The sequence below is a fragment of the Puntigrus tetrazona genome, chromosome 12 (assembly GCF_018831695.1).
Source record: "Puntigrus tetrazona isolate hp1 chromosome 12, ASM1883169v1, whole genome shotgun sequence".
In the NCBI taxonomy this organism is placed as follows: Eukaryota; Metazoa; Chordata; class Actinopteri; order Cypriniformes; family Cyprinidae; genus Puntigrus; species Puntigrus tetrazona.
The window spans coordinates 19,936,123-19,957,365 of NC_056710.1; the positions used below are offsets into that span (position 1 = coordinate 19,936,123).

At 38.5% G+C, this 21,243-nt stretch overlaps 1 protein-coding gene across 1 annotated transcript in view; it reads left to right on the forward strand.

Moving 5' to 3' along the window:
- The window catches only part of LOC122355148 (disintegrin and metalloproteinase domain-containing protein 12), an 86,809-nt gene extending 66,063 nt beyond the window's left edge, over positions 1 to 20,746 (forward strand). Inside the window, 12 exon segments of the mRNA XM_043253181.1 lie at positions 2,621 to 2,798; positions 3,551 to 3,640; positions 4,471 to 4,666; positions 4,802 to 4,910; positions 6,956 to 6,972; positions 6,975 to 7,153; positions 8,104 to 8,181; positions 10,598 to 10,706; positions 10,802 to 10,937; positions 12,034 to 12,178; positions 19,695 to 19,852; positions 20,584 to 20,746. Of these exon segments, the coding sequence (XP_043109116.1) occupies positions 2,621 to 2,798; positions 3,551 to 3,640; positions 4,471 to 4,666; positions 4,802 to 4,910; positions 6,956 to 6,972; positions 6,975 to 7,153; positions 8,104 to 8,181; positions 10,598 to 10,706; positions 10,802 to 10,937; positions 12,034 to 12,178; positions 19,695 to 19,852; positions 20,584 to 20,653 (1,465 nt within the window). The 3' untranslated portion in view covers positions 20,654 to 20,746.
- Positions 20,747 to 21,243: the final 497 nt, after the last annotated feature.

Here is a 21,243-nt window from a genome sequence, read left to right on the forward strand (position 1 = left end):
TGGATTACGCGGTTCTTATCGCTGTGTGATGTGTCTGACAGCACCGACAGATGTTTCTAACTGCATGACATGTTACAGCAGAGACGCGCGCCGCACACTTCACAATCACATCAGAGCCAATCAAAGCCGTCTGTGCCAAACAATTTCAATAATTCAAGAGCTATTACCGAATACAAACTCATCACAATCACACGGAATCGAGTAATCTTCAACCTCGAGAAGAAAATCAAGCTACAACAGGCGTGTTATGAGTTTCCGTCTGAAGAACTTGCATTAAAGTTTCCAGTCCGCGTGCTTCATCTTTAGCCAGTTAAGCATGTTGCATGTATTTGAAAGAAGTAATATTCAACAGCAGCGCAGTCTGAAGATGAGCTCTGGCTCTGTTCCTGTTCACGCAGAAGCTCTGAGGCAGTCATTTATTGTTATCATCAAAGCTGTGCTGCTTAATATTTTCGTGGACACATTTCTACTCAAGACGAATAAAACATAGTAAAATAAACGGCATTCATTCAGTCTATGTGCGTATACGCATTCAGGGCCTGATTATTCTACAATAATGTGTAGTCTGTGTAAATACGCTATACGTTAATATTGTAATCAATTTCCGTTTTCAATGCGTTTTAACTTTAAATTTAAAAGAAAATGAATGCTTATAGTGATTTTTGGCAGTATAATATCTGAAGAAGACCGTCTTTGAACATCTGTGTGTTTAATAGGCTACTCAACCTCCAGACCTCCAGCATGTGTTGTAACTCAACCAATCATACTGATTTAATTCATCAGGATGTTTAGTGATGTAGCAGCGTTCGGCGTGTTAATGAAACCATCCGACTGCGATGATGCACACCTGCATCGAGTCCTGCAATCACCATCCCTAAATCCTCCTAAAATCCCTGCCTGATCACAGATGGTCTTCATCACCGTGAGCTCATCAGCCAGTCTCATAATATACAGCATATGCTTCTCTCTGGGAGCTGGATCGCGTCGCTGTCAGTCACGAGCGAGGGCTGTCATTTCTCTGGCTGTTGGGTTGTTTGTAAACTCGGGATTTCGTCGCTGTGCCGAAACATTTTGCTACGCTCCACAGGGGAGCAGTGATATTCAGAGTGGATTTGTGGGCCACTTTTACTGTGTGAGTGTGTGTGTAATTTCGGTGAAATCATCTCCACCGTGCGTGGAAGTGTTTCTGTGTGCTGTGGGAAACCGCAAACTAAAGTACTTAAGAACTAGAGTTTTACTATAAGATGTCTGTGCATTCAAAAGGGTGTTGTGGGCCGTTGCCAGGGTCTTGGTTAGTGGTTGCTATGTGATTTTTGACAGTGGTTTTGAGTGGTTGCTGTGGTATTCTGAGTGGGTTAGGACTGCTATGTTTAGTTGTTACTAGGGAGTTGCTATCATGTTTTTACAATGTTTGTGGGTAGTTACTATGGCATTCTCATACCTGTTACTATGTTGCCTGAGCATTGTGTGTTGTTGTGTTGAGAGTGGTTACTAAGGAGTTGCTATCGTGCTTTAAGTGTTGTTAGAGTGTTTGTAGTTGCTTGCTAGGCAATTGCTATATGATTGTTAATGCATTCTGGATTGTTTTTAATGGTTCTGTATTTCCTAAGCATTGTGGGTTGTTGCTATGTTGAGAGTGGTTACTAAGGAGTTGCTATGGCATTTTAGTTGATTTTTAGAATGTTTGAGGGTGGTTTATTGGCATTTGTTATGTGGTTTTATTGCACTCTGAACATTTTTGGGTAACACTTTATTTTACGGTGGCACCTGTTGGCTGCTTATTAGCACGCATTTTACTAGAATATTAATTAGTGCTAATTAAGCACATATTAATGCCTTATTCTACATCCCTAATCTGGCCCAATAACTAAACTTAACAAATACCTAACTAACTATTAATAAGCAACAAAATGAGAATTTATTGAGGGAAAAGTCGTAGTTAATACTTAACAAATGTTATCCATAATAAACAGGTTAAATATTTTATTAGGTTACCTGTTCATTGTGAGTGGCTGCTATGTGGTGTGTGGTTACTAAGGCGTTGCTATGGTATTTTAAGTGTTTTCAGAATGTTAGTAAGTGGTTGCTAGAAGGTTGCTGTGGGATTTTAAATGTTTTTAACATGTTGCCTGACCATTGTGGGTGGTTGCTATGTGATGAGTGGTTACTAGGGAGTTGCTACGGTGTTTAAGTGTTTCTAGAATGTTTGTGGGTGGTTGCTTGGGAGTTGTGAGGCAGCTGCTCTTGAGTTTTTCTGTTTGTGCGGTTTTAATAGTGATATTTGCATAAGAAAACACCACAATTCAGTCCTAATGAAACCACGGGTAATATGAAGTGCTATCGCACACACACACACACACACACACACACACACACACACACACACACACACACACACACACTTCTCCCTCCCATATACAATCTGGTGAATCAGTGTGATTTCTTACAGACGCAGGACTCATTGTTTCGTTGGTCCTCGTGCCAGTCAGCACTTACACGATGATGTCATTTCCTTGGCAAGAGTTCCTCTGCCTGATTGGTCCGTTTATGTGTGCATATGTTGAATGTCACAAAAGTGACAAAAAATAATCAGCGAGATAATATTTCTGCTTTCTTTCAGGTATCCTTTCCCTACGGTCTTCAGTACGTGCAGCAAGAAGGATCTCGCGGCGAGTTTGGAGAAAGGTGTGGGCATGTGTTTGTTCAACATGCCCGAGGTGAAGGTGCTCTATGGAGGCCAGAAATGTGGAAACGGATACGTCGAGGAGGGAGAGCAGTGCGATTGCGGCGATCTAGACGTAAGCTGGAGCTCATGTGTGTATGTTTTGGTTTGGAAAGCATATTTCATCCAGACATTTACATGTTTCCCTTAAGCAGCACATATGTGCCGTGATTTTCCACACTCTCCAGTGAGTCGTGCATCATTAGCAGCCACTCCTCCAGATCTGAAATAAACAGCATTTTCTGTGATCACGCTGTGAGAAGAAGCATGCATCTGTCACGCTGGACCGGGAGATTTTGCGAGGGCCGCAGAGAAAAGCTTTTGTTTGCGTCTGAGCACTTCAGGTGTTTCCTGAGGGTTTAAATCTGTCCGTTGATGTCTTTGCTGAAATGTTGCTGGCGGCGCAGAATGCATAGCGAAAAGGTACAGTGTTGGTCTGTGCATCCGTCAACGATGCTCGTGTTCAAGTTACGAATTTCCACAAAGCCAGAAGTCAGAAAAAAGCACCTGGGAAATTATCGAGACACGATTTTTACGCATATGCAAATGTACATCTCAATTAGAAAACATAAAAGTGTCTTCTGCTCATCAAGGCTGCATTTATTTGATCAGAAATGGAGGTAAACAGTCAAAGTTGAATTTTATTGTAATTCTAAAATGTAATTTATCCCTGTTATCAAAGCAGAATTTTCAGCGTCATTGCTCCAGTCTTCAGTGTCACATGATCCTTCAGAAATGATTATAATATGCTGATTTATTGCTCAAAAATCAGCTCATTTGTGCTACTATTAATGTTAAAAACAGTTCTATGGATCTGTGCCTCTGTAGGAGTGTCTGAATCCCTGCTGTAACGCCAGCACATGCACACTGAAAGAGGAAGCTGTATGTGCGCACGGACAGTGCTGTGAAGACTGTCAGGTAACTTTCATCATTCATCATAATTCACTTGTTTTGGTCAATTTGTTTATGTCTTTTATATCTTGTTGAATTATTTACTTTCAACTGTGCAGCTAAATAAATGTATTTTATGCATTTAATTGTGCATTAAGGATGACATTTATCATTCACATATAAGTTATTTTACAATAATATGTTACTTAATATAATATATAATTTTATTAAAATAATGTATAATTATAGAATGTGCCCTGGACCACAAAAACAAGTATTAAGTAGCATGGGTATATTTGTAGCAATAACAAAAATGGAATTTTATGGGTCAAAATTATAAATATTTCTTTTTCCAAAAATCATAACAGTAAGTAAAGATCATGTTTCATGAATATACTTTGTAAATTTCCTACCATAAATATATTAAAATTATTTTTGATTAGTAATATGCATCGCCAAGAGCTTCATTTGGACAGTTTTAAAGGCAATATTTTCATTTATTACTTAAATATTTATTTTCAAATTATAGATATTTATTTGTATTTGCCAAATATTGTCCAATCCCAACAAACCAGACATCAGTGGAAAGCTCATTTATTCAGCTTTCAAATGATGTATAAATCTCAATTGAAAAACTGACACTTATGAAAAATGTAAATTTTTTCCTAAACTAAGTCAGCGTTCTCATTGCGCTTTATTTGCACTTTGGTTTTTAAATATAATCTCGACAAAAACGAGCTATTAAACCACCTAAGACAAACAAAAGACTCAAAGTGCATATTATTCTGAAACTAAAACTAAAAATACAGCTAGGAAAATGAATATATTAAGGTAAAAGTTAACTGTTTGTTGTGTAGTTGAAGCCTGCAGGGACTCCGTGCCGTGAGTCCAGTAACTCCTGCGATCTGCCGGAGTTTTGCACAGGCGCCGATCCTCACTGCCCCGCTAATGTCTACCTGCACGACGGACACACCTGTCAGGGAGTCGACGGACACTGCTACAACGGCATCTGCCAGACCCACGAGCAGCAGTGCATCACACTGTGGGGACAGGGTAAGAACAGCGCCGCCCGGAGGCCTGGAGGAACCTCTGCTGCTGCTGTCTGGATTCATCTGTGTTTCCAGTTACACTATATGTGAAGAACGTTGTGTGTGTGTGTGTGTGTGTGTGTGTGTGTGTGTTTAATAGGTGCAAAACCAGCTCCAGGAATCTGTTTCGAAAGAGTCAACTCAGCGGGAGATCCGTATGGAAACTGTGGAAAAGATGCAAAGGGATCGTTTGCCAAATGTGAAGCACGGTAAGATAAAATTCATTTTTGATGCACCGTTGCATCAGCAGCAGACAATCATAGAGATAATAAATTAATAAAAGATTTTTAATGTTGATATTTTGTAATACAGCTTTTCAAATTTGTACTGGGCTATTATAAATTCAAACTGTTTAGTCACAATTTTTATTTTCGTCGGGAAAACCACATTTTTGTATTTATAATTGTTTTGTTATTATCGTTTCATAATTCTTTGGATTAAACTAAATATGTAGGTTCAAACTAACGATGTGATAATCAGTCGTTCCATAATAGCACGCGTAAAAAATAAATATATTGTGTCTTTGATATAGTGTGAAAGTGGCTTCGTCAGGTGCATAAGGGAGGGTTTTTATATTCCAGCAGATGATTGTTGATTTGCTGCAAAATGAATAGTTTATTACAGATTTTTGAAAGAATGTTGCTTTTAGTGAGTGCACTTCAGGACGACTTCAAAACTTCTGAAGTCTTCCGAGGGGTGTTTATTTAGGTCTTCGAGTGTTTTCCCTTTTAAAATTACATTTTCTACTTAAATTAAATTTTAAATGAATTTCTCTCAACAGTTTCTTCCCACCCTGTTCTTTATTGACTGGCTGTTACACACACACACACACACGCTCACACACACACGCTCACACACACACACGCACACACACACACACACACACACAGAGCGAGAGGGAGATGAATCCACTGAGAAATCAAACAGCTAGACAAATAACAACACAAGTCTTTAAAAAGAGAACAGAAAAGAAAGAGAACAGAAGCCTATTGAAAATGTCAGAGTAATTTGCATATGCAGGTAACACCTGTCATATATTTAATTTTAATTGAGCTCAGATTGGCTGCTTTATTAAGTGCTTCACGGATCATATCCTCGATTTGGTAATTACTTTAATGACTGAAGTGGACAGACGGAGAGAGAAACAGTTTCAGCGGCTAATGACTCTTTATTTTGGCCAAAGGGACTCGAGCCACGTTCTGTCTGTCTGTCTCGGTTCTTTCTTTCTTTGGATGCGACTGCGTGAGAAACTGCCCTGTGAATGCAGTAATTGGTCTTTGGTGGAGAGGATGCCTCATTATTTCTCAGTGTTTTGGCTGCATCGGAATCAAAGATGTATGTCCCATTACCACGATCCTCGGCAGAGGAAACACACTTCAGCGCTGTGAAAACACGGCAGATGTGTCAGTCTGGGAAACGTGGGCTCTTTTAGCGACTGGAAACTCTGAGCTAAATTTGAGATAAGTTCACGACCCCAAAATAGGTTACAGGTCTATTTGGGCAAGCAGAGAAAAACAAGGCTAAATGTAAAAAATACAAAACGCACACACACACACACACATACACACATATGTGTGTGTTTTGTAGTTTTTCTCCGTATGTATGTATGTGTATATAAGTATTGTGTAGATTTGTATCTAAATTTCAGGAGAAAATATATGTTTATATATTAAATGTATTTATTTATAATATAATTTGTAGGACTAGAAATATGTGTGCATTTATATATAACCTACATAATAGTTATAAAGAAAACACACATATCATTTTATTTTTCGTGTGATTAATCTCAATTAATCATTTGACAGCATTAATTATATATATATATTTGTAATATAAATTCATCTTATATATATATATATATATATATATATATATATATATATATATATATATATATATATATATATATATATATATATATATATATATATATATAAGATGAATTTATATTACAAATAAACAAAATATATATATTTGTTTATCTGTAAAATACATTTATTATTATTTTATATTATTCAATTCAAAAATAATATCATGCCTATAAAACATAAAATAAAAAATGTCAAACATACATTAACAAATTTATTATAATTTTATTATATAATTTTTATTATATATTTGTATATATATTTTATTATGTATTCATTTTTTTATCTTAAGGTAACCTAAAAAGATAAAAAATATATATATTATATAATAAATTACTTTTGTAATATATTTAAGATGACATTTTTTCCCTGTTGTTCTCCAGAGATGCTAAATGTGGAAAATCCAGTGTCAGGGCGGAGCCAATCGGCCGGTGATTGGCACCAATGCCGTCTCCATAGAAACCAACATCCCTCTCCAGGAAGGAGGGCGTATCCTCTGCCGCGGGACTCATGTGTATCTGGGAGATGACATGCCGGATCCGGGCCTCGTGCTCACCGGCACCAAGTGTGGAGAAAACATGGTAAACAGAGTAAATAATGAGATACTGCCACCCTACCATTTAATAAAACTCACGCTTGTTCAGATCCACAACATCAGGGATGAAGAATGGGTTAAACTGTGCTGCTACGTGATTTGAAACTAGAGCTTATGTGTGGATCATGTTTAACTAATGCTTTTTTGTTAGCTATATAGTCTTCTTTAGGGATGTTCTAAGGTAAAATGATTCATAAATAAAGTGCATTATTATTAATTATTATTTGAAAGGATTGCTTTGGGTTGTATAATTCTCAGGAGCATTTTTACCACGCACACTTTTAAATAAATAAATAACATTTACTCTATATATACTCTTATAGAAAATGTATTAGCTCAAAGACTGGCATATCATTACATGTATTCTAGGTAAATGTGCTGAAATTGTGCCAAACATCACATTTTTATGTAAATTAGGCTCATTGCGGGTTTACCAAACTCACATTTACATGTAAAATCCAGCATCATTTTCCTCGTATGCCTGGAAAAGTGTATTACGAAACATGTCAAGTGTCGCAAATGTGGCGGAGTTTACACAGCTTTGGCATTTTGCCTCAACCCACAGTTTATTTCTGACCCCGCTCCGATATTATTATAATTCATTTGCACATCAAAATCGATAGAAGTCGCTGGTGACGTGCAAAAGCAATAACTGCATGTTTAGTCGAGATTGAGCGGTAAATGAAATCAGGCTTGTTAACTAAGGCACGAATGCTCTCATTGGTCACATCCTGACATAACTGGAAATAACCCTGACATCACAGTATTAATGAAATATAGCTATAAAGCAGTAAATGTGTGACACATGCATAGTATGAGACACTTTTCCACCCTGTTTGGATGGATCGTGTCATGTTTGGGTGGAGCTGTGCTGTCAATCATCACTGACTGACACAACTAAATAAACTGTGTGTGTGTGTGTGTGTGTGTGTGTAGATGTGTATAAACAGACAGTGTCAGAACATCAGCGTGCTCGGGGTCCACGACTGTTCGGCCAAGTGCAGCGGACACGGGGTGAGTGCATACATGACTTTCACCCCAAAACATATCCATCTGATCATACAGGAAGACGTTTCATCGTCTCCATAGACCTGCATATAGCATCAACCCCAGAAGCCCGTAAAGCGTAGAAATGCTCTTGATAAGACGAGGCATCTGAATCTAATGTGACACTCATGTCAGGATTACCATAATTACGCGATGACAGCTCGTCTTCATGTCCTCAGGCTCATGAATTATTCATGTCTGTGGCTACGCTCATAATGCCAAACTGGGCTTAGTGTGATTTCTTTTAATAATGATGGCAAAGTGCATGACTACACGATTAATTCAAGTCAAATTCGCCCGTGGAGCGCACGTTGGTCTAAAGCAGCTTTAGCATCGTAACCCGTTTGATGCGTTGGATACCGAATCGTTTCTTTCATTTGTAAAACGAAACGATTTTATTTCCATTCAGCGATCAGATGAGTTTACTAAGAAAACGGTCATAATTTATCCCAAAATATATGAGGAAATGGTCATTTAATTATGAAAGTGGAATAAAATAAAATATTAAAAAACTAAGAAAATAATATAATATTATAAATATTTATTATTGAGATATTCGGATGAGATATGACCTGTATGTGTGTGTTATTTTTATTTTAATTCTTTATTTAATTTTTTTGCGATTCACCTCACTAGAAAACCCTCAATTCGACTGCTGAATGAAAATCGTGGGATAATGAAGCACATTTTGGCTCCCAGTTCTCATTATCGCTAATTAATCATAATTTGAATCGTTGTTTTGTCGCGTTTTCCCGTTACAGCACATCAAAATGTCTTTAAAACAAGATCAAAACTGCGTAAAACAGGGCTTGTTTCAGGCGTTCTGATATTTCGGGTATTTTCACCAGTCAAAGTCAGAGCTTTAATGAAAATTTGAGTTCCCGGCTCGTAATTACATATCTGACCATAACGTGAATGATTTTCACATGTTAGAAGCGCTGAAATTATAGTAATTCCATTTTGTTGTTGTTGTTGTTGTTATAACTTTTGAATGAATGGAAATTCTTACAATAGGATACAATATGATTTCAAGAAATGGTTTGTGTTATGCTGAATGAAATTACAGTAATTCTGCTTTGATTTGCGTGCAACTAAAAGCCACCGAGGGTGATTTCAGGCCATTCTCTCTCATATTGCGATGTAAGACTCGCACGCGTTTTTTAATACAAATCATTCAAAATGCAAAAGCAGTTGAGGCCGATCTGAAATATGAGTTTCTAAGTGATTAATTCATACCGGCAGGTGTCAAAGTTAATTGTTGGAGCGCTTGGTTTCCACATGGTGATCGTTTTATATGTTTACATCGTCTGTAAGAATTGAAATCTTTACCTAATTAAGCAAAGCATGTATAGATTACAGTGGAAGTGAGTCCAGGTGAGGTCTGTGTAAATACAGAGGGGTGAAACCTGCCGGAGCCATTGGGTTTCAGCTCTAGCATGGCGAGGACGCCGCAGTGGTCTTCCTGAAGAGCAGGTGGGATTGGTTACGGGTTTGTGCAGATAGTGAGAAACAGATAGTGGAAGTCCACGAATGAGCTCACGAATCTCCGGATTAGATCAAGATGTTCCTCTGAGTCCAACATCTGCGGCTCATCAGCGCCAAGAGAGAAGAACTAGAAACAAATGCTGCCAAATGGAGGAAAGAGGAAGTGTTTGAGTGTTTTGGTAGATGTTGAGGAGGTGCATTTACAGGCTTACAGCACGCAGGACATGACGACTGCTCAACACACACACACACACACACACACACACAGACCATAAACACACGATACTGGCAAAGTTGGATACTGTGTTACGTTATAAAAAGCTCATCCATACAATCTACAACAACAAGCATCTGAGATGATGATGAAGATTAAATGATTGTTTTGGGGTTTTTTTCACTCTAAAACATGAAACGTGGAGTTATTTGCTTTTGCCAAAAAACGACTGTTGTAAGTGATCCCACTCCAAGTTAACTGCTTTTGCTAAACATTTAACATTTAAAAAGCATGCTTTCAGTGGACTTAAATTTTGTAAACGATCTATTATTATTATTTGTTTCATATACATTATTATTACTTAATCGAAACAACCCAACTGCAGTTTGATATTACTTGGAACTCGCAATAAAAAAAATTAAAAAAGAAAGAAATATCGGCTATTACCAATGAACTCTTCATATACTGTGTGTGTATGTTTATATATATATATATATGCTTGGATATTTGCATTATATTCTTTTATATATTTATACTGGTACAGTATGAGCAGTCATCGCTTTTAAAACTGCATTTATGCTCTTACATTTCTCCAGGATGTAAAGTGAGTATTAATGCATGGGCGCTGGTGTCACTGGTGTGATCGTGTGTGTGTGTGTGTGTGTGTGTGTGTGTCACGTACAGGTTTGTAACAATAATAAGAACTGTCACTGTGAGTCGCTCTGGGCTCCTCCGTTCTGTGATAAAGCTGGGTTTGGAGGCAGTATGGACAGCGGCCCGATGAGACCCACAGGTATCAAACACGTATCTGCGATTATTATACTGCTCTTCAGTTGCATCTGTTTAATTCACCAATGTGTGTGTGTGTGTGTGTTTCTGTACATATAGACAGCAGCAGTGTGACGGTGGGCATCCTGGTGGCGTTTCTGTGTCTTCTGTGCGTTGGAATAATCGCGTGCATCAAGAGGAAAACTCTGCTCAGTCTGTTCTTCAGCAATAAGAAGAACACCATTGAAAAACTGAGGTACTACACCCGCACAGCTGAAATAGACAATAGACAAGTTAACATGCTGTACAGTATGTACAATTAACACACAAAAGTCATCATTTGTATGTAATCAAATTATTTTTCACGACCATTTTGCTCCATATCTGACCTGTAGAATAATAAACTGTTTTGCTACAGTGTTATTGAGAAGTGTGTATTTTAATGAGTTGTGTTGCGATTGGCTGAGCTCTATTTTTTTTGCCATAGTTCATATATTTAATCAGGGCGTGGCATGCGTATGCATTTTAAATATACGTTGATATGTGAGTTTATGTGCATCATTAATTCATTGACGGGGAAGTCCGGGAATAGCTTAATTTTGGCAATATCACATGGGATGTATTTTATTTTCATTTAGCAGTTAAATTGAGAGCTTTCTAGCGAGGTGAACCTCCAGAGAGAAAGAAAAGAAAAAAAAGAAGAAGAAAATCGAACCTATTTTAGGACCATTAATATTGTTGGCATTGTGACAGTGATACAGTTGATTATAATTATGATTAAGCATATCTAACCCACTAAGTCTCAATAGGCTGCAAATTAATCTGCAAATAATATTTTTAATCAGTGTGTTTGCTTTGTTTTCCAGTAAAGAACATCTAAATGTCCTTAAAAATTTATCACACTTGAGAAGCAATACTGCATAAAAAAACGTATTAGAGAAACATCTTATTTTTAATAACAATAATATATTTATTACAATAGAAATATATATTTATATGCTTAATTTAAGACTTTGCTTTAGGTTGTGGAGAATATGTTTACATAATTATTATTTCTAATTAAGTATAAATGAAAACCGGTAGGTAAAATAAAAATAAATGATGCAATTTAAAATAATTATTTTATCCGAGCCAAGAACATTTAGCTAACATTATTATTGAATGTTGCTTTTGAACAAAAATGTCTTTAAAGCATTTTGAAAACACTATTAAAGACCGGCGAAGGTTATGATATGAATGTTTGTTCATTTGAGAGAACCTTGCTTCTGAGGAGGTTCCTTTCTAGATGGGATGTTGGTAAAGATGCACATCATTACTGTGATATCCTACTCTGTATTTGTGCTTTCCTGCAGGTCTGTGGGACCCAACAGACTGAACAGTCCAGCGCGCGCACTCTCTTCCGCTCACACACACGCCGGGACTCAAACACACTCCTTGTACAGAACGTCTCCTCAGCGCCAGACTCCAGCTTTACCACAAAGTGCCAGCATTTATAAGGTGTGTGCGTCATCCTTACATGCATATGCACACACACACGCATTGAGAGAGACGCAAGCATATGCAGATTCCATATTTGCACGCATATGCGTGTCGCCTCACTGAGCGACAGTCGCCGTCCATCTCTCACTTAAGAGGCTTGTTTAACAAAAAGCGTGTAAAGACAAAGCGAGCGTTCGGCGTTTGAAACCCGCTCTTTAGCTGTCAGACCACACAAGCTCACACAAATTGTTTGAAAATCAGTAGAGACGCCTGTCAGCCAGATGGATTGTGGATGCATTTGTGATCTCAGGGCTGTTGAAAGTAAAGAAGTCGGGATCTGTGATTAGAGGATGTGCAAAGTACCACGACTGACCCCCGCGGAGCAACTGTGAGAGAAAGACTGTCGAAAAGCTTGGAATTGTTTTTCTGTCTCTTGTGTTCACAGAGGCTGGAGTTATGTGGTCAGAAAAAATATATTTTTTTAAATGTTATAATATGCTTATATGCTCTTTTGAACAAGTTGTGCTGCTTCCTATTTATAACAAAAAAAACAGTGATATATTTTGTTTTTAAGATTTTTAAGAAGAACAGAAGTTCAGAAAAACAGCAACTATTTTGTAATGCCTTGAATGTGTCACTTTTGATTAATTAAATGCATAATCCTTGCTGCATAAAAGTATCATTTATCAAAAAAAATAATTATATATATATATATATAAAAAAAATATATATATATATATATATATATATATATATATATATATATATAGTTTTTTTACTGACCCTAATTTTTCATTTTGTGATTTAGGACACAAGAGAAGATAATACATACTATGAAAACAGTGATAAAAAAACTATTGAGTATATAATATAAACAAAAAAACTATTGAGTATATTATGAGTACTATATTCTCATGCTTTTAGAAAGCGGCATAAATTTAAGTACTTTTCCACTAATAATCTTACATGTAGCATTCAGATCTTCCTTCCACTGGACTAGACTTTCATTTTTTGGTTTCAAAGAAAATACAGATCTGAAACAACTGACAGGTGAGTAGATGCGTTTTTTAGTGAACTGTTCCTTTAAGAGCAGCTGAAGTATCTGGTCCGTATAATGTATGACGGTAAGAGGATAGAGGATGTAGGTCTGTTTGATGTTAGGCAAGGTGAAGTTATACAGAAACGCACATACACGCTTTCTGTCTCTCGTCTCCTTTTGTTCTTGTCACATCTGGCTGCAGGTCAAGAGCTCAAAGCAGCTCTGGTGTGTGTGTGTGTGTGTGTGTGTGTGTGTGTGTGTGTGTTCGCGCTCATATGAGACTCATTTGTATCATTTAAAAGGTCAGCTCAGCCAAAAATGAGTCATCATTTACTGAGCAGTAAGTAGATCCAAACCTGTATGGCTTTTTTCTGTGGAACACAAAAGACGACGTTATGCAAAATGTTTCAGATCCTCTTTTTCATACTGAATGATGCTCTCATTCCCAAAAAGACATTAAACTCAATAAAAATATATATAAAATTAGACAGTATGACTATATGCAAGGCCTATGCACTGTATTTCAGATCTTTTAATGCCGCTGTTGTGTCTCAGTCTCAGCAGGAGTTGTAAGTGATGTTACTGCTAATTTGTTTTTTTTATTAAATTAATAAAATAAAAAATATTAGATAGAAAAAACTCATCTTAAAAAAACTAATCAGTGCATCATTAAGTTTAACAGCATCATTTGCATTCATTACATGTTTGAGCAGCTTGAACATTCTGCCTAACATCTCATTTTGTGTTCCACGAAACTACGGTTAAGTGATATGACAGTGAAACAATGATGACAGAAATGAATTTGTGTGCACTCTGCTTTATTGCTCTGTGCATCTTGCATGTTAAAGGTGCTGTATGTAATATTTCGAAGCATAAAAATTCCATAATATGTTTGCAGTTATTTCAGAAGCATGCTAAATTAACTTTATCTGAAAAACAATGCTACATATCAGTTATTCTCCTTTAGTAAATGTGCATTCCAGGCCAGAACGTCTGTCTCTGTTTTGGTTTGTGAAACCCACCCACTGGCTGTTTACCCAATTGCATTTCGGCACCCCGGGTTGCCAGTTGATAAAAAACACAGCGCATTTCATTTCATTCATCAACATGTGTGCCCCTTTCTGTTGATACGGTCAATCTGGCAACCTCTTTGTGCGTCAAGTCTGAGTAGAAGGGGCCGTTTGAAAGAAAAACGTCTCCAATAGTTTAAACGTTAGGTGTCACTTCTACATACAGTACCTTTAAGTGTATATTGAAATATTAATTGTCTCTCAAACATAATCTTCATCTCTGTAGCCACAGTCTCCTCTGCAGACGGTGGACTCTGTGGTCCCGTCCCATGGCCTCCGCCGGCTGCCCCCGTGCCCTCCGGTCCACCTCTCTCACCCGCTGCCGCTGGCACTCGGCCTGCCGCTGACGCCACCACACACACACTCGTCTCCACCCAGAGCCCCTCCACCAGCTCTCACACACACACATCCGCTCCAGCAGCGGGAGCGGCCGGTCGAGGCCTGGCCTGCCAGAACGTCTGCAAGATCGCCATGGTGAGTGGAAATATGACAGCGCTGCAGGAGCTGCACATGTAAAACAAGACTGGGTGTTTTGAATGAGTGGTAGCTTGGGCGTCGGAAGGGTGTTCTGGGCGGTTGTGATGAGTAATAGGGTGTTTTGAGTGATTGTTAGGATGCTAGGTAGTTGCTAGTTTGTTATGGGTGGTTCCTGGAGATTGCTAGGTGGTTCTGGCTGGTTGCTATCTGTTGTTAGGGTGTTCCTGGTGGTTGTTAGGTGGATCGTACCGTGTTCTGAGTGGTTGCCAGGTAAATTGTTTGGTTTTTTCAGTGGTTTCTAAGTGAATAGTTCAGTGTTTTCGGTGGTTGTTGGGGTGTTGGGTAGTTGCTAATTTGTTATGGGTGGTTCTTGGTGATTGCTAAGTGATTGTGGATGGTTGATAGGTGTTGCTAGAGTTTACTGGCTGGTTGCTAAGTGTTGTTTGGGTGTTCCTGGACATTGGTAGGTGCATGATAAAGAGTTTTGGTTGGTTGTTAGGGTGTTAAGTAGTTGCTATCTTATTATGGGTGGTTTTTGATGATTGCTAGGGAATTCTGGGTGGTTCTGCATGGTTGCTTGGTGTTGTTAGGGTGTTAGGTGGTTGATGTGTTGTTTTGGGTATTTCTTGGCAATCTAAGTCATTGCTAGAACATTGTTCTGAGTGGTTTCTAAGTGAATGGTAGGGAGTTCTGGTTGTTTGTTAGGGCATTTGACCCTAGCATTTTCAGAGGGGAAGAAATTGCTAGGCTGTTGTTCTGGGTGGTTGCTAGGGTATCGTATGTTGGGTAATAGCTTGTTCTAGGTGAAACGTAGTGGTTGCTATGGTGTGCTGTTTGGTTTCTAGGGTGTTGCAAGGGTGTTCTGGCTGGTACTGGGTCATTGGGGTGATTTTTTAGGTGGTTGCTAGGGTGTAGTTGCTGCAGTTTTATGGGTGGCTCTGGGTGATGGCTAGGGTAGTACAGGTGGTTCTTTGTTCGTTGTTATGTGGTTGCTAAAGTGTTCTTAGGAGGGTTTTAGGACATTTTTAGATAATTGCTAAGGCGTTTTTCATATTTGATTTGCCACGGGTCCCTCCTTCAGTTTGTTTCTTTAAAAATTTCTGACCTGTTTTGTCATTCCGCAATTGAAAATCAGTCTGATGCTGAGAAAAATTACAGCACACTGATTTTGATACTATTGAGGGTGTGTTCAAATCAATAGCTATAATGAGCTTGTACCTCTTATAATAACATTGTGTACACTTCTATACATGTCAGGAGGTACATTGTACTTTACTGATTTAATTTCTTTTTATCGTTCTTTCATTCCCCAGCAGTGTTGCAATGGCGAGATAGAACTCATTTTTAATGCACACTGTAGTATTTTATAATAGCTTTACAGTTTAATGTTGGCGCTCCAGTGGTGTGAACAGGCCTCTTTCATTAGAGCTCTGTGTCGTATTAAATCTCAAGTGTGTTCAGAGGTTCATTCAATCCAAAGAAAATGCAGAGTGAAGCCTCTGGCCAACCAATAAAAGATGGAGCAAGTCGATCAGAACGGAACAGAAACTTAAGGTTTTAACATGGCTTAAAATAGTCTGCCTCAGACAGATTGACAAACTCGATTTCAAAATGCACTGCTGTGCTATAGGTCATTGATCGGCTTATGGAAATAAATAATATGTTGACTTCCAGACCCACCTTTACTCTTCTGATGCAATTTAATTTAATTATGGTTATTTCTCAGTGTGTACTGATACATGCAATGCATTTGATGAAAAAATTAAGATATTATTTAATTATTTCGATTAAGAAATGTATAGTCCTAATGGACAAGTTTGGAGAGAAAAATGTAGAGTGCCTTTGGATGTCAAAATCGAAGATTTGTCAAAGACACCTTTTCAAAGCTACATACAGACATTCAATGAAAACTGCTGTGATAAGCTCATTTTAAAAGCATAAATTTGATATAAACAATTAAATCATCTACATAATATCTACATATGCAGTTAACAGGGGACCCGTTTTTATTAGCCCTATAGTTACAGCATGAAATACTATTTAAACCTATTACTATTAATATTTTACATAACATTACTTATTAACTCACAATTCTGACATTTTTCTTGCAAATGCAAGTCTTTGTCTTCTAATTAGGACTTTATAACTTGATTAAATCAATTCTGAGCAAAAAAAAGGCCAGAAGTGTGGAATATAAACTCTTTGCAGAGGCGAAAAGCGAGAATGATGAATAGATTTTTCTTATCAGAATTGTGCCGTTTAATCTCAGAATTTGTGGAAATAAATAAATAAAGTCAGATTTTTGAAATATAACCTCAAAGATTTTTTTTCTCTTTCTCTTTTATTCCATGGCTTCTATATACTGTTACTTTAAGACTGTCCTTTTCTGGCAGATAGGCTCTGCCCAAAAAAAATCTCACCAGTGTTTGCAAACGCCAAAATTGGTCTATATAAACGTCTAGAAGTAATGTTCACATTTAACGACTTTTTAGCAGTCTCTAACATCTGCAGTCAAAGTAATGAGGTTGTTAATTAACCTCATGAGGACACTTCAACACGCATTGAATAATAATCTAAATTGCTCTACCATTTATAAAAAATCTCACTAAAAGAGGCTGACGACAAAAGACAGAAAATGTGCATTAAATAACAATGGCTACAATGGAGATGTTTGGCTGAGGTTAATTACCCGGGGTCATCTGTCTCAGATGAGGTGCATTAACTGCGGCGTCTGTGGACGGACCACACGACTGCCTGTTCTTTGGAAAAGTGTAGCAATTTGTTGTTTTGTCCCATAAAATTCTGCCTGTGAAAAGAGAGTCTGTTTTATAGGACAACGGCTGCAAGAAGTAGAAGGGAATGGATAGGTGAAAAACAAAAGTCATAAAACACAAAACCTTGCTAAAACATCACTTAATAACAGCACCTCAAAATAGTGTTCTTCGGCTGCTATATTGGTTTTTGGGTTCTTTTAAAACACTCATTTAGCATATGCATTTTTCCAAAAAGTGAAGCAATCACTAGGATATTGTTTGGTGGTTGCTAGGGTGCACTGGGTGGTTGTTAGGGTGTTATGGATGGCTCTGTGTGATCACTAGTGCATTGCTAATGTGATGTTAAGTGGTTGCTAGGGTGTTCTGTGTGGTTGTTGGGTTGGCTACTAGGGTTCTTGGGTGTTCTGGATGGTTTCTAGGGTGTTTTTAGTTGTTGATAAAGTGTTCTGCGTAATTGGTGGTTGCTAAGGTGGTGTCCTGGGTGATCTCTATGATGTTGCTTGCCTGCAAGGACCATGTTAGGTGGTTGATTAGTTACTTTATGTTGGTTGTTAAGGTGTTGAGTGGTAGTTAGGGGTAGCTAAATGGTTGCTAAGGTTCTTCTTGGTTGTCAGGGTGTTTCTGAGTGGTTGCTAAGGTTTTATTTTGTTGTTGGTTGTTAGGACGTTAAATGGTTAATAGGTTATTCTGGTAGTTCTGCATGGTCTCTAGGGCATTGTTAGGGTTGTTCTAATGTTTTCTGGTCAGTTGCTAGTGTGTTGCTAGGTGGTTGATTAATGGAGTTCTAATTGGTTATTAAGGTGTTGATAGATGGTCGCTAAGGTGTTCTGGTTGGATGTTAGAGTGTTTGGTAGGGTGCTAGGGTATTCTGGATAGTTTCTAGGCCGATGTTATGGTTTTGCTAGTGTGTTCTGTGTGATTGTTAGGACACTGCGTGGTTGTTAGTGTATTAGGTGGTTGCTAGCGTGTTATGGTGTTTCTGGGTGTTTCTAGGGCATTGTTAGGGTGTTGTCAGTGTGTTGTGCGTAATTGCTAGGACACTGTTAGGTGGTTGCTAAAGTAGCCTGGTTGGTTGATATGGTGTTAGAAGGTTGATGTGTTTTCTGGTGTTTATGGATGGTTTTACAGGGTTTTAAGGGTGTTGCTAGAGTGTTCTGAGGCACTGCCAGGTGGTTGCAAAAGCATTCTGGGTGATTACAAAGGTATTAATAGGTGCTAGGCGCTAAGGTGTTCTGGATGGTTGTTAGGGTGTTACTAGGACGTTGGTAAGGTGTTCTAATGGTAGTTGGGGTTTCAGAGGTGCTACTTAAGTGTTCTGCTTAATTGCAAGGAGCACTAACTAAATAAAAGTGTTTTTAAAAAAAATTTCAGACCCCAAATTTTTGATAGTGCACCTTAAACTCAAATGTAGCTTGTTATGAATTAATCCTTTTAATCAATGGGATGCCTGTGTGATCTCGTAAGACGCCAGTGGTCAGCAGTGAAATGAGACGATGAACAGAAGACATGGATTATCAGGACGTGTCCAACGTGACCTCAGGCTGTTTCATTAGCTAGAAGTGTGTGTGTGCGTGTGTGTGTGTGTGTGTGTGTGTGCATCTGAGATCTGGCAGGTCATTCATCGCTGATTCAGCTCTTCAAAACTTTCCGCTGGGGAAGCGTTAGAGAGGAGACACATGAGAGTCCCTCCATGCGAGCTTTCTCAAGACCTTTTATCAGCCGCAAAACAAAGAGCCTCTGTCATCAGCAATCATGCAGCGCTTGAGATATGAGCAGTTTAGAGCAATTCAGCTCAATATTAAAATGTAAAGGACAGAGAGAGCGAGCTGTGAAATCACTTTTGCATCTCTGAGGGGTTGAGAGAGAGAGAATGAGGAGCAGATGGAGAACAGGTAGCAGGTTATCATTACCTCATAGTCAGCGTGTAGATTTGGAACATATGAACATGTCACATGACCCCTGGAGAGAGTCGCCATGGCAGCATTGAAGCCACATACAGTACAAAACTCATGCATTAACGTTAAACAAGCTTGTACTGCCCTCTGGTGGAAAAAGAAAGGAACTAGTATTTATCAAGAGTTTTTGTAATGGGAAGTTTCCATAAGGCTTCTATATAAAACCAATAAAGAACCTTTATTTTTGAGTGTGTAAACAGTTCATCAAATTTCTAACAGGCATTCGAGAAGCCCAGTCCACCCCAGAAGCCTCTTCCCGCAGACCCGCTGGGTCGAAACCTCCGGGTGATTCGAAATCCTTCAGCCGTGCGACTTCCAGCACCCATCCCGACCCCAGCCGCCCTGCGACCCGCTCCGCCTCACCCACAACCCTGCAGGTACAGATATACGTCAAATCTTTTAAAGGAATTAAGATGTTCTGCTAATGCCATCACCCTCAAGCCATCTCGGATGTGGATGAGTTTGTTCTTCATCAGAATTGGAGAAATGTAGTATTCTATCACTTGCTCAACAGTGAATGGGTGCCGTCAGAATGAGTCCAAGAAGCTGAAACATTGCGATAATCCAAAAGTAATCCACACCGCTCCAGTCCATCAGTTAACATCCAGAGAAACCAAAAGCTGTATGTTTATAAGAAACAAATTCATCATTAAGACATTGCTTCTGGCCAAAAAAATACAAATATATAATCCATAATAACAGCTCTAAACAAATATATGGGTGCTTTTTGATGCGAGAGACAACAGGAGATGGACTTTTTCGCTGGTATTATGACCAGAAATGATGGTTTAATGTTAAAAAAAGAAAAATGTAAATGATGGATTTTTTCTGACAAAAAACACTTTTGGCTTCTCCAGATGTTAACTGATGGACTGGAGCGGTGTGGGTTATTGTGATGTTTTTATCAGCTGCTTGGACTCTCATTCTGACGGCACCCATTCACTGCAGAGCATCCATTGGAGAGAAAGTGATGTCACGTTTCTCCCAAATCAGTTTAAGTTAAGAAATCAAACACATTTACATCTTGAATGGTCCGAGGATGACAAAATTTTCAGCTATCCTTTAAGTGGATAGATGCTTTATTGATTAACCAATACTGGACTTGCAGGCCTCCTCCTAAACAGCCGCCCACCCTGCCGAAGCCTCACTTTGCAGCCGGAGTGAAGTTCAGCAGCTGAGAGCCGGACAGAATGGATCTCGTCCCTGGAGACGCTCGCTTTTTGCACTATGAACCTCTGCGGGACACGTGGTGATGCGAGGAGTGACCTTTGACCCCCTCCCGCGCGGTGCTCTCCCTCTAAACGGTGCTATGAGTCCAAGCTCAGGTACATGTCACGCGTTATTTATGTCGGTTACGAGCGTATTTATTTGAGCACAGTGCACTGTGGTTGACACTTTCTCAATCGTAGCAATCGGTGGTTCGCCCACGTTTACCTGATTGTCCTTATGTTGTTGTTGCTATTGTTGTTGTTTTAACATTTTTCGACTGTGTACCAGCAGATAAAGAAGAGACGTGTTATCTGTGAACATGAACCACATCATGTGGACGCTAAACTGGATTGTAAACCAGATTTAAATGAAAACGTGAATCGGGAGTTGACGGTTCTGTGTCTGCGATGTCAATTGGTTTACGAAAAGGGCTTTTTAACAATTTTTATGGCTATTTTAATTATGTATTTTCAGACATACATGATTACAGTTGCAGTGGTACTTAAGGGATGTTGAAGAAACCTTTATAAAAATAATCTCACGATAACATGTCCAGGTC